Genomic DNA, 12,739 nt, shown 5'->3' with positions numbered 1-12,739 from the left:
ACATTAAATTTCCTTGTAATAAGGTTATGTCAACTTCAAACGATCCCAACAAATTTACATTTTTTATTGGACTTCAATCTAAAAATCCTCATTAACATGGAAAACCAAATGTAATGGAAAAAATGGGAAAATAAAACCCACAAATTTGTACCACTCAATCAATATTAATTTTTGTGTACCACATAAGATCATTGATTATTGGCCAGGAACGATATGGTACAAAAAAAACACACCTCAGCAAAAGAATGGGGAGGAGGATTGAATCTAGATCTAGATTTTAATGTTTTTACTCCAAATATTGCTCATTTTTCCATTGGCAAATCAAGTTCCAAAAAAAATACTTCTGGTCGAAAGTGATTTACCAACAACAAAAAAATCACACAAAAAATTACAAATATTTTCAATATGATCAGTACTTTATTTACATGGTCAAATCATGCTACAGTTAGAATGGTTTAGAATCGTAAAAATATATGATTATAATATTGCAACAATCAAAGTTAATGTACATGTTTACATGAATTTACAACTATCGTAATCCTGTTGCTCTAACTTGGTGTGCTAGCTAAGCCATGATATTGTGTTAATTTCTGGGTAAAATAATAAGGTAGTATTTCTATCACTTTCTTTAGTATGATTTTTTGTCACAACTATAAGATGCATGCTTTTCCCAGCATATGGTGAGCTAGCCCATTGCTCTGATTCCACCATACAATCTCAGCTGATTCACTAATGTCGTTGTATTCTAACCATGAACACTCAAGTTTGTCAACCAATCAGATTACTAGTCGAAAACAATAGAATTCGAGTTGCATGTACTGAAAGTCTATAAAAGCTGTTCAAGGAGATGAAATGATGAAAGAGAAAGGAAAAAATAAAAGTGTCTTTACACAAAATAAAAATAAAATTTACTAGAGGGTTCACAGTTAGAGTAGAACAACAGTAAATTTTTATAAATACCACTTATTAATTACTAACTGACAGTATTGTCCTGATAGTAACAATGTGACTGACAAGCATTCAGGATCAAGGTCATGCATGTATTTATAGTTCATATGCTTTCATTCATAATGTAAAAGTCTAGTATATGTAACGGTAATAGGACTGAGTGGAGTTCAATTCACTTTGTAATTATACAGTTTCTCATTAATCCCATATAGGTAACTGTCCAATTCTTAATTGGACAGGTCTGTTGATATGGGATGAATTAGGTAGCTAGTAATTAATCGGTAATGGGATTTCATGCTCCCCAATCAAGAAATAACTAGACTCAAAAAATTCCTCTGACTTCCAAATTGGACTCATTCAATTTTGTCAGTCCTCGGAATTTTCCTCATCCAATTATTTCTTAATTGGACAGCATGCAGTCCTATTACAGATCTAGACTGAATTAGATGATACTCAGTCCTGTTACCAATTTTTTTTTATCATCATTACTAACACTTCTGAAAAAAATATTTTTTCAAGACAAACAATATGCTAATCAGTAAAATGACTGAAGGTACAAATTATATTTTTCAAGAGCTTTTTTTTTTGAGTGCCCTTAATAATGATATTGAGCTCAATTCAGTGTATCCTAAGAACCCTATATTTTTACACTCAGAAAAAGAATATGGTAGAGTATAGAGCGTTTTCACTCAAGTGAGAAGGCAGCCATAAACAATAGAAACTTTCTGCAGTCAGTATTTTCAAAAATAAGTTCAATTCCTGGAGGATAGAAAATGTATTGTTTTGGTACCCCATAATGGCCGTTGTGACATCACATGAAAATGCTCTATAACACAAATTAAATCTAAACAGTGAAGAGTACATAGGTGTACATTTATGACAAACGACAAAATACCTTAAAACTAAAACAAACTTTGACTCTTAAAAATAATATATATCATGACATTTACTGCACTGTTTGTTATCTTAAAGAAGCATAGTTTATTAATCCACTGGATCAGTTATAAGAGGTGCGATGTACTCTGAGTGTCTGACACCAAATGTGAATCTAGGTGCACTCTTCTTATCAACATAAACCTTGAATGTAAAAAAAAAAAGAATTGGTAAGCATAAAACAAGTTTGCATTAGATGCAGGAATTTAAGGCGTGATTACAAGGAGCAATTTTCTCTGCGACCTGTCTTGCAACAGCGCTGCGACACAAGTTGCAAGAGTGTCTACATGGTGCAACGAAGACCCAGTGATTGCTAAAAGTAGAAACAAATTCTACTTTTCGCAGTGATTGCTGCAACATTTCTCCCAATATTTTTTAAATTGCTCTGTAGGTTACATTCTGCAATGCTCCATGCAACTTGTGTCGCAATGCCATTGCAAGACAAGTTACAGATAAAAATGTCAAGTGCAGGAATCAAATCCCTGACCCCAGAGGTAATAAGTTGGTGAATTATATTACCAATGCTGTGATTCTCAGAACAGAGCACAGTATCAATCTGGTCAAGTTGGCATCGCCATTCATTGTCATGGAACTTTTTTTGGAGATAAAATAGATGCCATCTTGTAAATGTACAGTGTATTCTCTAAAACAGCCTCATAATGCATTGCAATTGTTTGTTTGAATTTCTATGTAATGTTTAATAAACGAGCAGGAGTGTTTTATCGGGTACAAAACACGAGGCGCAGCCGAGTGGTTTTAGACCCGATAAACCACGATCTGCGAGATTATTGAACGGCTTAGAAAACTTATGATGTTTGTTCTCATTGTGTACCAATTTTTTTACGAAATGAACCAAGTTTGATAGAGAAAATCCAAGTTAAAGTTTATGCAAATGAAGACGAATCTTTATCCGATATAAAATCACCTTCATGGTCATGATTTCTATTGTGTTTTCTTCATGAATTATTAATGAGTTTTCTAAATAAAATATCAAGAATGGGATACTCACCTTTTCTGGAGAGTAAGCACCTGGACCTGGTTTGAGTGTACTGTCACCAGGAGCATAGTTTCGTCCATTGATTGAATATATTGGTTTTCTTGACTTGAAGGTATTTGGATTGCACACTTTGTATGTACCTGGACCAGGCGTCTGAAAAAAAATGGGAAAAAAGTGAAGAAAATTGAGAGAAAAACTCAAGCAAAGTGGATTCCCATTATCTTGAACCTCTTGAGAACTAGGAAAAAGGTTTTTTTTTTTTTTATTTATTCGCCTTTGTCTCAAGTTCAAAATACGGGGGAAAATGATATAATTATGAATACATGTTGTGAGAAAACTGCAACAGCTAAGACCAGTTACTGCAGACCCTTATTATAAGAACAAAGTTCCAAATAATTTGCCTTCAAGATATCCAGAGCATAATATTATAGTGATGCAAGTCCACAGGATGCATCCTTAAGTTCAATTTATAACAGGACTTTCCAGATATCCAGGGTTCAAAATGAAAGGACTCTACTGTATATACGACAAATCAAAACAGGGTGACCAATTTGAATGTCAACGATCAACTTAGAGCTGTGACCATGTCCTTGTGTTGAAGAAAAATATGTGGAATAATTGGGGACTATAGACTTCTTGCTTGGCTAGGAACTAAGCGTCATGCCTGCTGCTGAGTAGAGACAAACTCTCACAGCCTAGCTTTTCAATCATACAAATTGCTAAAATTATTTCTTCATCTTACCCTTTGCAAGTCCTCATGGAATCCACCTATCTTGGACCTTCCGGTCATGGAGAATGCAGGAAGTGATCTTTTACCAACTGCTTTAGGGCCAAGTATTGTGGGTAACATGTAAGCATTAGCAGCAGGGGTAGGATCCCTTCTTGTATAGGGTGTGCGAAGACCAAAGGAGTACTGAGGAGCTTTGACATGGTTTGGAGGGTGCTGTTTCTCTGGTGCATATGTGTCCTGTTATAAAATAATACTTTGTTAGTGAATATTAGCATTAAAAAGTGTCAATCATAATAATAAATTATTGTTTATATTTGTATCAAGAAATTACAGAGAATATCCATCCTTAAATCATAAAAAAGTATTTTATAAGGCACATAATGATTAAAGAATACCTTACTATACAGGTCTTCTGACAGGATGCAGGAAAAAAATAGAAATTATGCGGGATTTTTTCCCGGATTATGCGGAGAAAATGGCAAATTATGCAGAATAGGATGCGGGATGACGTCACAATCGAAAAAATTTCTGAATTTTTTTTACAGGATTATACACGTTGTTTTTAATTTTGCTTTTTTATTAAACTCCAAACTTTGTTTAACTAAAGTTTTATGCAATTATTTACAGTTTTACCTTGATTTTGCTTCTTTATTTGACACTGGCCTTGTTTATCTCAGGTTTTTAATCCACACATGTAATCGTCGTGTTTTTTCGCACTACACGCAATTCTTCTCTCCAAAACATTACTTTAAATGTTTTTTTTTTCGAAACCTTAAATTTATGATCTGTTTTTGAAGCTCAGACAAAAAATCTCAACGTTATTTACCACCTCACCTCACCTTGCACAACAATCGTTTGCATATTCGTAGTTAATAGATTATCATACCTTATTATAGAAAATTAACTCGCGCCACAAAATCAAAAATCCATAAATAGCATAATTTAAGTCGTGTTAATTTCTTCAATTTTATCTATGATGTAATTGCTTTTGAAATATTATATTTTTAAAACTGAACATCACAGTGCCAGTTAAGCTAACCCTAGGCTAAAATATACTTGTTTACGATGGTAACGATTAACCATCGTAATCAGTTTCTAGACATCAAAAGACTCCGCATTTGCCTAATTGTCTCGGGGTGCTAAATGCTGCTCTGGTGAAAAAAAATAGAAGGATTTAGACTTTTCTATTTCTCCTCAACCACTGATACACTTGGTCTACTTCATGCAGCTGTGGAAATGTAAATGGCCCAGAGCCAACAATTGTAACGGGTCATAGAATATGCACGATTGGTGACACTTGTCGATATCGTCACGCCTTGGAAATATTATTTTACGCGCGGAAATCTTGTCTGTGAATACATGTATTTAACCAGAACTCTCATTTGCTATCTATGTTTTTTATTGTTTGACTTCTAACCAATCAGAGAGTACGTTTTATTTATTTCATTACAAGATGGCGTATGATTCAATATACAGTTTTAAACGCTGTTTATTGCTTGAAATTTAGTAAGTAAACTATAAAAAATTCGTAATTTCATCAAAATAAGAAAACATTATGATACATTCCTTCTTGATTATTAAGTTTTCTTTAGATTTTTGACGAATTATGCGGGATTTTGCCGGATTATGCAGAAATCGTTCGATTATGCGGAAAAAGGCGTACCCGCACATCCTGTCAGAAGCCCTGTACTATATTATCGTATGCACTTGTCAGAGAGGTTTGTAGGATAAGGCATACAACAATTCCCCCCCCCCCCCCCCCCCAAGGACTTTAAAATATATTCCTAAATTAAAACCCCTTTTAGGACATCTAAACCATTCTGGACTACTCTGCATTACATCAATATGTATGTACATTAATATAATTATATAAAATAATGGTCTTAAACATTTCATTCAGGAATTTAACTTAAGTTAAAAAAATAAATTTTTAATATTGATTAAAAATAATTAATTCTAATTAATATCAATAAATAGATTAATAGTTAAACAGATATCAAAGTTGTAAAGGTGTAGCGACAATGAACATATTTTTACATCAATCGATCCAATATTTCATAAATCGAAGACGGTTATATAAAAGTGCTTGTTTGATAATAATAGATATTTTTATTTTATAAAACCATACACTACTCACTATAAAATACTTGAACAGTTACACAATAAAATGCAGGTCTCTAGATAAAATTGTCTTCTCTTACAGTAAACAAAAGTATCTAACGCGCTACCGTTTTTTAACTTCCTTTCCTCTCGTAACTAGTCAAAAAGATTAATTAAATATACAATTTTTTTTAGAAAAGGGTAATTTTAGATGTATAATAATTTTAAAGGTTCTTTTTACCTTTTGATACTGAGAATTTATATGATTTTTTGATCCAGACTAGCAGGTAACTAAGGCAACGATTAACGCGTTCACTTCACTTCAATATGCGCGCATTGTTACCACGCGATTTTCACCAAATAATAACTCAACATGATCTAGTCAAAATAATTCAATTAACGTTTTAGAAATGACAATAAAATGGTTCTTACCCGGTGCGGGAGTCTGAAATGACTGAATAAGCGAAGTTCGATCGTGTAAAGTGTAAGCTGGTGTTCCATCCTTGCCGCGTCGTGTCATACTTGAAGGCACAAGGTAGGCCGGTCCAGGGCCAGTGTTTTTGGTATTAATGCCCACTTTCAAGCCAAAAGAGAAGGCTGGTTTCTTGTTCTTTCTTGGATCGTGTGCTGTGTACCCACACGTGCCTGGAAGGAGGTATTTTGCTGGTCCAGGTCCGCGGAACATGGCCGCGATCTGAGGTCGACGCTGCTGTTGTACCGACATGGTTGTCTGTAGATTCCTAAACAGTGCTTTCTACGCGTAAAACAAGCTTCGGAAAGTCCACTTAACTAATACATAGAGAATAATCTATAGAGTACCTTTTGCTTTACTAATAAGTACTTTGAATCAGAGAAAAGATTTCCCAATCGGATATTTTTAACACTAAACAAAAGTCTCCTCCGATCTCCAAGGAACTAGTCTTGCATTACATTAGTGTCGGAGTAATTTGATCGCGGTGAATTTTAATGTAAGTGAAGACGAGTGATATTGCTTTAGATTAACCAATCACAATGCACGATGCGGTAAGACAAAAAGAGTTAGGTAAACACTTAATTGACAGCTGCCAGTCATTTCTGGTCAATCCTGTATGAAAAAGGCTTCGTTGCTAAGAGAATAACCGGTCAAAAGAATGAATAAATAAGAATTTTTCCTTATTTTTTTATTAAGAATTTAATAACAGCAAGAATAGTACTACTTTTCCTGTAACTTAACTAAAAACAAAATAATCAAAGATGATAATCAAAAATAAATAATAATAATAATAAAAGACAAAAAATGTACTGAAGAACAGATTTAATTTAATATGATGAGTTTAGTTATTCAAAGGTACTGGTTAACAAATATTGGTGCAATTTAAAATAACTTTAATTTATCAATAAAATATTACTGACATTATCTAAGTCACCGTCGATTTGAAGATCCTTTCTCCAAAATGTTCAGGAATTTTCCTCTTGTCATTTCTCTGGCTGAAAGGGGAACGAACTATTTCTTATCAGTGATGGTTATGGAAAGCAATGGATTTTTAGCTATGATTACTCCAACATTTCACTGTTTGTTGTGGAATTGGTTTTTCACAGCTATCAGTCAAGAATGTTGAGTTAGAGAATTATCTATACGCCCCCTCCCCCCCCCTCCCTCTCTCCACACACAGAAATTTGGAATTTCAGAGGGCTTGGGGGGGTCTCAGAACTAAATTACAAAGTTTGTATGGAAGAAAATTGGAATACTGTAACTGCCTTCCAGAGAGAAATGGCAAGTTTTGATTCAATCTGAATTGACCTTCCCAAGGAATACTGAAAAATGTTCATATGCCTGGGGGGGATTCAACATGGACCATGACCACAAACTGGACGGCAGAGTACCTTTTTAAAGTTGGAGGCTAAGAAGCAATTTTTAATAATTAGGGCGTGGGGCTAATCCCTGGGAATTATGGAATAGGGAATTACCAGTAGTTTGTTGTATAATAAATATTATTAAAAAGGTCCACCTTCTTAATTTCATAAACCCCCATCTCAAAGTCCTAGATCTGGTCTTGGGGTAAATTTGAAGTGACATGCCACTTGACTGAGTCTGAAGGGTAAGCCATAGATATAACATAAACTATACCTTCATCGAGACCAAGTTGAAAAGCTAGATTTTGCAGCCCTCTGACTTTTTCCATTAGTTGCGAGGTTGTGAGGCTTCCAAATTCTGTTAACAATCAAGCGTGTGGTGAAGTTTAATCAGTACACCAGAAAATGTGCATGGGGACACTGAGGAAAACATAGCAAGTACGAAGCTGAGGCCATCCCCTTACATGAGTGCACTGCCACATTTAGACCAGACATTTAAGTTGTCTTTGTCCCAGTTTCACAAATAGTATTAGACCATTATGATAGGAAGGCACCTTGGTATCCGAAGACAAACTTGTCATCAAATAGCAATAATGTAATAAACCCAAAAACATATGATCGTTTGGCATGATTTTTTATGTAACATTTCAAAGCCGACAATGAGGACTGGACGGGATTTCAAGTCCAAGCAATTAGTTCCCGTTCAAGGTGCAGCAGAGAACTGGAACTAATTGCAAGGGCTTGAAATCCTGTCCAGTCCAATTTGTAGGCTTTGAAATGACTTTTCATACTCATTAATAATTCAGGAGGTTATTTGTTTAGGATTGAAAGACTTAAGGGACAGATATGTCTCTGAACTGAATTAATTTTGATCCGGTTCAAGGACTTGAACAAATTTAGTCCTTTCACAGGACTTTAACAGGTTTCAAGTAACATCATGTGACCTAAAAAATAGCCCATTGATTGGCTGGTTTACTCATGAATTATTAATGTATGAAAATTAAACTTCATGTCATTTCCTTGAGAATAAGACCCTCCATAATATTCATGCATATTTACAGATCTATCTCGTCAAGTGTTATATACATTACAATACTCAATGGAGTGACACATGATTTGAAATAGATAAACAGTCTGTGGATAAAACCCAAAACATTTAAGTATGTTTTTTACCTAAAAACATGCATAATTTCCTTGACAATGAGATAATCTGTTCATGAGTTTCATCTATAGTTCTTTTACATTACTAATCAAGTGTTACTTCATTGTGGTCTATCTTCAGTACGAACAACGCCACATAGGGCACATGAAGAAAAAAAGGTTTTCGTACCCAAGCTAGACCATAATGCACCTTTTTCTCTTCTCAGAAAAGGTCGAATGATTTGAAACGTCTACTGTTATGTTTAGAGCCACGAGAATAAATCACTTACCTTGTAGCATATCCATATCATCTTTTTCAAGCTCAGTCAGCCATTTTGGTGGACTACTACTCAGTGAATATGGCTGAAAATGACAGAGAAAAATTATCAAAAGTACAAATTAATTTAACCAAGGTTTTCATTGGTATGCGCTGATTGAGACATTCCGTCATGACAGGAAAATCAGGCATTAGACTGCAGTCACTCAGAGTACTGTATGTAGAGGTACCGAACAATACTTATTTGATTGATGGTAGTCTACTGCCCGACTTCCTTGTTGTGACTTTAGTGTTTATCAGCGCATAGCAATAAAAACAGAAGTAATAGAGCGGATGCAATATTAAACTGTGAAATAAAATCAAACTAAATACTAACTAATAGTGTCTATTTGGTGACTAATAGTTGCTATCACTCAACCAGAACATTCATCATACAAAGACAAATACACAAGAGACCATTTGTGTCTTTTGTTTAATAAATGTTCTGGTTGAGTAATAGTGACTATTAGTCACTAAATAGATACTATTAGTTAGTATTTAGTTTGATTTTATTTCACAGTTTAATTGTATCCGCTCTAACTAAGCAAAAACTTAACACTGGATTATTAAAATTAAAATATGATTTTATGCACCTAAAAAGATTCATGAACTTACACTTGCAGTTAGAGATGCGAAGTCTGAAACACCAGGAACTGAAGAATAGAAGAAGATAAAACATTTAAGTCATGATAAACTAAGGATACCCAAACCTGACACCAAATACAGTAAAAACCCGCATATAAGAACCTAGATTTTTTCAAGTTAGCCTAAACAGGTTCTTATATAAATGGTATTTAGTGTTAAATTAGGCTAACTAGTAGGTTCTTAATTAGGTTCTTAACTTTTCTTCAAGAAATAAAGTAGTATTTTTGAATACTGTAGTCTGGTCTTTAATTTCCAATTACAGTATTCTTGGAGGCTTAGGAAATAAAAGGTTCATCTCAGTTTCATTTTAAGTTGGATTTTTTTATTCAATGAGGACATGTTCTTTACAGTAACCATGTACAGTAGTGTTTATAGCATTATTGTGTACAGACTGTGTTGTAAACACATTTTTGAAAAGATTGATTCTATTTTTTACTTATTTTTTTAAAATAAGAACCTGTTTTAGGATTTTAGCCTAAAATGGTTCTTATGTGAAGGGTGCTTAAAAATGAAATTTTAGCCTAACAGGTTCTTAAATTTTAGGTTCTTATATGCAGGTTTTTACTGTATTGTAAAGATAAGAAGTGGATAAATAAAACTTTGCAATACCCAGAGTTTTAAAATATACGCCTACTTCAAAAAAAGTTTTCGGTCGGAGATTTGAAATGTGTGATCTGAGACTAAACAGAATTTTTGTATTTAATTATGTTTTCTTGCCAAAAATTGAACAATTTCATCTAAACTCAAATGGCCATGCTTCGTATTGCAATTTAAAATGAAACTACAATGTTCCACTTGAATATATTACATTTTGCAGCGTGTTACTTGCTCTCAGAGATTTCAGATCTCAGACTGACAATGTTTTTGAAATAGGCGCATGCTGTTCCTTATGTACTGTCATTTACATCTACTGTAAAGTGGACGAACAACACCAAACGTGTTCTGACCATATGCTAAAAAATACCGGAATGGCTTTCCACAAAAGAATTTCCAAGCATGCTATGCGCACTCTTACTGTTAGCAATACATTTTCTGAAAATGTATGTTGGATTCTCCTTTACATGATATGGATATTTTCATTTATTTTGCTTATCGTTTGAACTTGAAAATTTGAATGACATATCCAAAACACCCAGATTTCTAGGGCCATGCGTTCATTCTTTATGAAAATGAGTGCAAATCAAATCCCTATTTCCCTTGTTAGCAGAGCCTATTTTCCTTTTGTTTAGGTGGAGTGTGAGAAAAATAGACTCTGCCGATGTAGGACGTTATACTCGTCGTGCCTGCGTGGGGTAACTTAGCAACGCTGTCATGATTTTGACAGCCACTCTCGTCAAACAACATTTGGCACCATGGTGTGTTACATTTGCTCGTGCACATGTACCAGGTTAAGAACCAGTTTTAAAACTGGTTTTGTTCGGTGTATCAAAAGAAACTTGATTTGACCATCTCATTTCTTTGGAGAAACATGATTCATAACCCCCCTTTATCACCCTATTCTTTCTTCATACTTTGTTCCGGCCACAGATCAGGTGAGGCACGGTCAAGCCTCTCAAAGCTCAGCAACCCTTGCAAGCTCTGGTCATGTTCTGAGGGGGAAAAACAACGAAAACAATAACTATCAAGCATTTTAATAACATGACTTTGATTGAGTCTGTTTCCTTTAGGGAATAATATTTTAATTTTGTTAATTTAGCTAAAATTTACTCTAATATTAAGATTAGATTGAAAGGAAAACTAAAAGTTAAGCTAGGTAATGAACGTCAAGTAGTTGAATTTTCCAACAAAATAATCAAGATTGTTTTGACAAATTTGCTTACCAGGACTCGGAGATTCCATGATTTGTTGCGTCTAATAGTACAGGTACTTAAAACATCAGAGAAAGCAGTGAATTAGGCAAATTTTTTGGGTAAAAATTAAGATTTTTCCTACAAATCAAACAAAACAACGTTTGACTTCTCCGCGAAAAGAACTAGTACCCAATCCTACGCTACCGCTCAAATCGAGAAGAGTTGGAAATAGAAGAATACCGAGAGGGCCTAGGTTTTTTTTTCTTCTTCTTCTTCTTCTTCTTATTTCTTTCTCGTTTTATACTTTTCAGTAAAGAAATTATATATTCCAATTATTTCATACATTTTATTTGATTATATATTACAGTTTGGTTTCTTAATATATAAGGTTTTATTTGAATTGCTAACCTCGTGGACAAAGACTTTAATATGATATATTTTTTCATTTATGTTTAATCCCGAGAATGAGGGGTGTCTTAACACGGTCTCGTCCGTACCTTAAACACGGTTCTGGATCCTGGTACCGTGCATTTCTTACTGCTTATAAACTTTGCGCTAAACTACAGGTGAAAAATATATCCCGGGCGGAGAAGGACCACATAAAATGCAGTAAATGTATGTAATTTGGTCTGTTAGGGGGCCGGAAAATGCACTCTACGCCCGGGATGTAGTCTTTTCCTAATGACGCACCATTCAATCGCGAACCAAGCCCGTTATTCTTTATCCTTATAGTTGGTCGTATCATTAAACAATTGTAAACGAAGCCGAAGCTAATGAAAAAGGATTTCTAACCGTTACAGTCATTTTGAACGAAGCGACAAACAACAAGTTTGAGAAAAAGTTTGGACACATTTTATCGCGATATTAAAAAGACATTTTATGTCGGAAGTTAAATCCTTGCCTAAAACCTTAAAATATAATATATATTAGGTTTTGTAAAATAGTAGTGTAACCATGGTAAAATTTAATTGAATTTGTAAGTGCTTGTCTTTGATTGAACGCGTTCAATATATTGAACAGAAGTAGAGAGTGGAACACAAACTCTGGCATAGCCAGGAATAAGCGACATATGAAGTATGATATGTCGAAAATAATTATGGCTAAGCCCATCTCAACTTCTCCCCCTCCAGCCCTCGCGCATAATATCTGTGAAAGAAAAAAAAATAAAAAATTGAAATCGCCACGGAAGGCGTAAGTACGTGCGATATCGACTCGATCGCTATATGCAAATAAAACTGCGCAAGTCAAGTTTTGTTAAGAGGTAGACTGATACTCCACAATCAGTTAGGGGATACTTTTCATCAAAA

At 34.3% G+C, this 12,739-nt stretch overlaps 2 protein-coding genes across 2 annotated transcripts; both read right to left on the bottom strand.

Annotated features, from left to right (window-relative positions):
• Nucleotides 1-397: 397 nt before the first annotated feature.
• Nucleotides 398-6,870, bottom strand: LOC116297479 (ciliary microtubule associated protein 1A). The gene is made up of 4 exons (XM_089027478.1): nt 6,124-6,870; nt 3,621-3,845; nt 2,891-3,031; nt 398-2,025 (listed from the first exon to the last, which is right to left on the bottom strand). Exons 1-4 carry the CDS (start codon nt 6,430-6,432, stop codon nt 1,933-1,935), a joined length of 768 nt encoding a protein of 255 aa, XP_088883604.1. The 5' UTR covers nt 6,433-6,870; the 3' UTR covers nt 398-1,932.
• Nucleotides 6,871-6,987: 117 nt separating this feature from the next.
• Nucleotides 6,988-11,610, bottom strand: LOC116297480 (protein lin-52 homolog). Its single transcript, XM_031705702.2, has 6 exons — nt 11,463-11,610; nt 11,154-11,231; nt 9,613-9,650; nt 8,972-9,044; nt 7,816-7,899; nt 6,988-7,175 (listed from the first exon to the last, which is right to left on the bottom strand). The coding sequence occupies exons 1-6, from the start codon at nt 11,479-11,481 to the stop codon at nt 7,111-7,113; spliced, it is 357 nt and encodes a 118-aa protein (XP_031561562.1). The 5' UTR covers nt 11,482-11,610; the 3' UTR covers nt 6,988-7,110.
• Between the last annotated feature and the right edge of the window lie 1,129 nt (nt 11,611-12,739).

The sequence above is a fragment of the Actinia tenebrosa genome, unplaced genomic scaffold, assembly GCF_029948245.1.
Source record: "Actinia tenebrosa isolate PJP-AT-01 unplaced genomic scaffold, QUT_ActTen_1.0 PGA_scaffold11__36_contigs__length_13525064, whole genome shotgun sequence".
Taxonomy (NCBI): domain Eukaryota; kingdom Metazoa; phylum Cnidaria; class Anthozoa; order Actiniaria; family Actiniidae; genus Actinia; species Actinia tenebrosa.
This window is presented reverse-complemented; position numbering and strand designations above follow the sequence as displayed.